The 1,523-nt window shown below is 46.7% G+C and overlaps 1 protein-coding gene across 1 annotated transcript; it reads right to left on the reverse strand.

The window, feature by feature from the left end:
* On the reverse strand, nt 341-727 carry LOC109224421. The gene has a single exon (XM_019389002.1). The coding sequence runs from the start codon at nt 725-727 to the stop codon at nt 341-343; it is 387 nt and encodes a 128-aa protein (XP_019244547.1).

Consider the following 1,523-nt stretch of genomic DNA (forward strand, 5'->3'; position numbering starts at 1 on the left):
GGGGGGGTTAAGTTAATTAAGAATGGGGGAGGGGAAAAAGAAAAAGAAAAAAAATAAAAAATAAAAAAAATTCGGAACTTACCTGGCCTGGGCCCGATCTGGGCTGTCGCGGTCCTACCGCGGTTACGCTGGGACCGCGGTAGGAAACTTCAGAGGGGGTCCTGGACCGCGGTCCGGCCGCGGTTACGCTGGGACCGCGGTTTGGGCGTGTTCCTGCTACTTTTTTTTCGTTTATGAAGTTATGCATTACAGTTACAACAAATTCTTGGGTTGCCTCCCACGCAACGCCTGATTTAACGTCGCGGCACGACGCAAGTAGTTGAGCTCTTACTCCTCATTTTCATATTGGGGTTCTTTTAAATTGGTCACCATTGCATCCCCCTTTTTCTGCAGCTATTCCAAGGTAATGTTTCAACCTTTGTCCATTGACGGAGAATTTGTTTGTCCCGTCTTCCGACTCAATCTCAACAGCTCCACTTGCAAACATTTTCACCACTCTAAATGGCCCAGACCATCGGGACTTTAACTTACCCGGAAACAATCTCAACCGTGAATTATACAATAGTACCATGTCACCGGGTTTGAAGTCTCTGTCCACGATGTGCTTGTCATGCATTTTCCTCATTCGATCCATGTAGAGCCTCGTGCTTTCAAAGGCTTGATATCTGAATTCCTCCAGCTCATGCATCTCCGTCAGTCGATTTTGTCCCGCTGCTTCAGGATCCATGTTCAATTGCTTCAGTGCCCACTAAGCTCGATGTTCTAGCTCCACAGGCAGGTGACAGGCCTTCCCAAATACCAACTTGTATGGTGACATACCTATTGGTGTTTTGAACGCATTTCTATAGGCCCAGAGTGCGTCATCAAGCTTCTTTGCCCAATCAGTTCGGGTGGCATTCACAGTCTTCGTTAGTACACTCTTTATCTCCCTGTTGGACACTTCAACTTGCCCACTGGTCTGTGGATGGTAAGGAGTAGCCACCTTGTGGCGCACATCATACTTAGCAAGTAATTTCTCGAAGGCTCTATTGTAGAAGTGAGTGCCTCCGTCACTGATGATCGCTCTTGGTGTCCCAAACTGGGTGAATATGTTCTTTTTCAAAAATCCGACCACCACTCTTGCATCATTGGTGGGCATGGCTGCAGCTTCCACCCATTTAGATACGTAATCCACTGCAACAAGTATGTTCTTATATGCCAAATGAGCTGACGAAGGGACCCATGAAGTCAATCCCCTAAACATCAAACACCTCTACTTCTTGAATTGGTTTCATTGGCATCTCATGGCGACGGGAAATGTTTCCCGTCCTATGGCATTTATTGCAGCCCTTTACCCAGAGGTGTGTATCTCTAAATACAGTTGGCCAAAAGAATCCAGCCTCTAGCACTTTCGCAACTGTTCTGACCCCTCCAAAATGTCCTCCATATGCTGATGCGTGACAAGCCTGCAAAATCGAAGATTGTTCTATCTCAGGGACACACCTCCGGATAATGTTATCAACACATATTCGAAACAAATGAGG

The sequence above is a fragment of the Nicotiana attenuata genome, chromosome 3 (assembly GCF_001879085.1).
Source record: "Nicotiana attenuata strain UT chromosome 3, NIATTr2, whole genome shotgun sequence".
Taxonomy (NCBI): Eukaryota; Viridiplantae; Streptophyta; class Magnoliopsida; order Solanales; family Solanaceae; genus Nicotiana; species Nicotiana attenuata.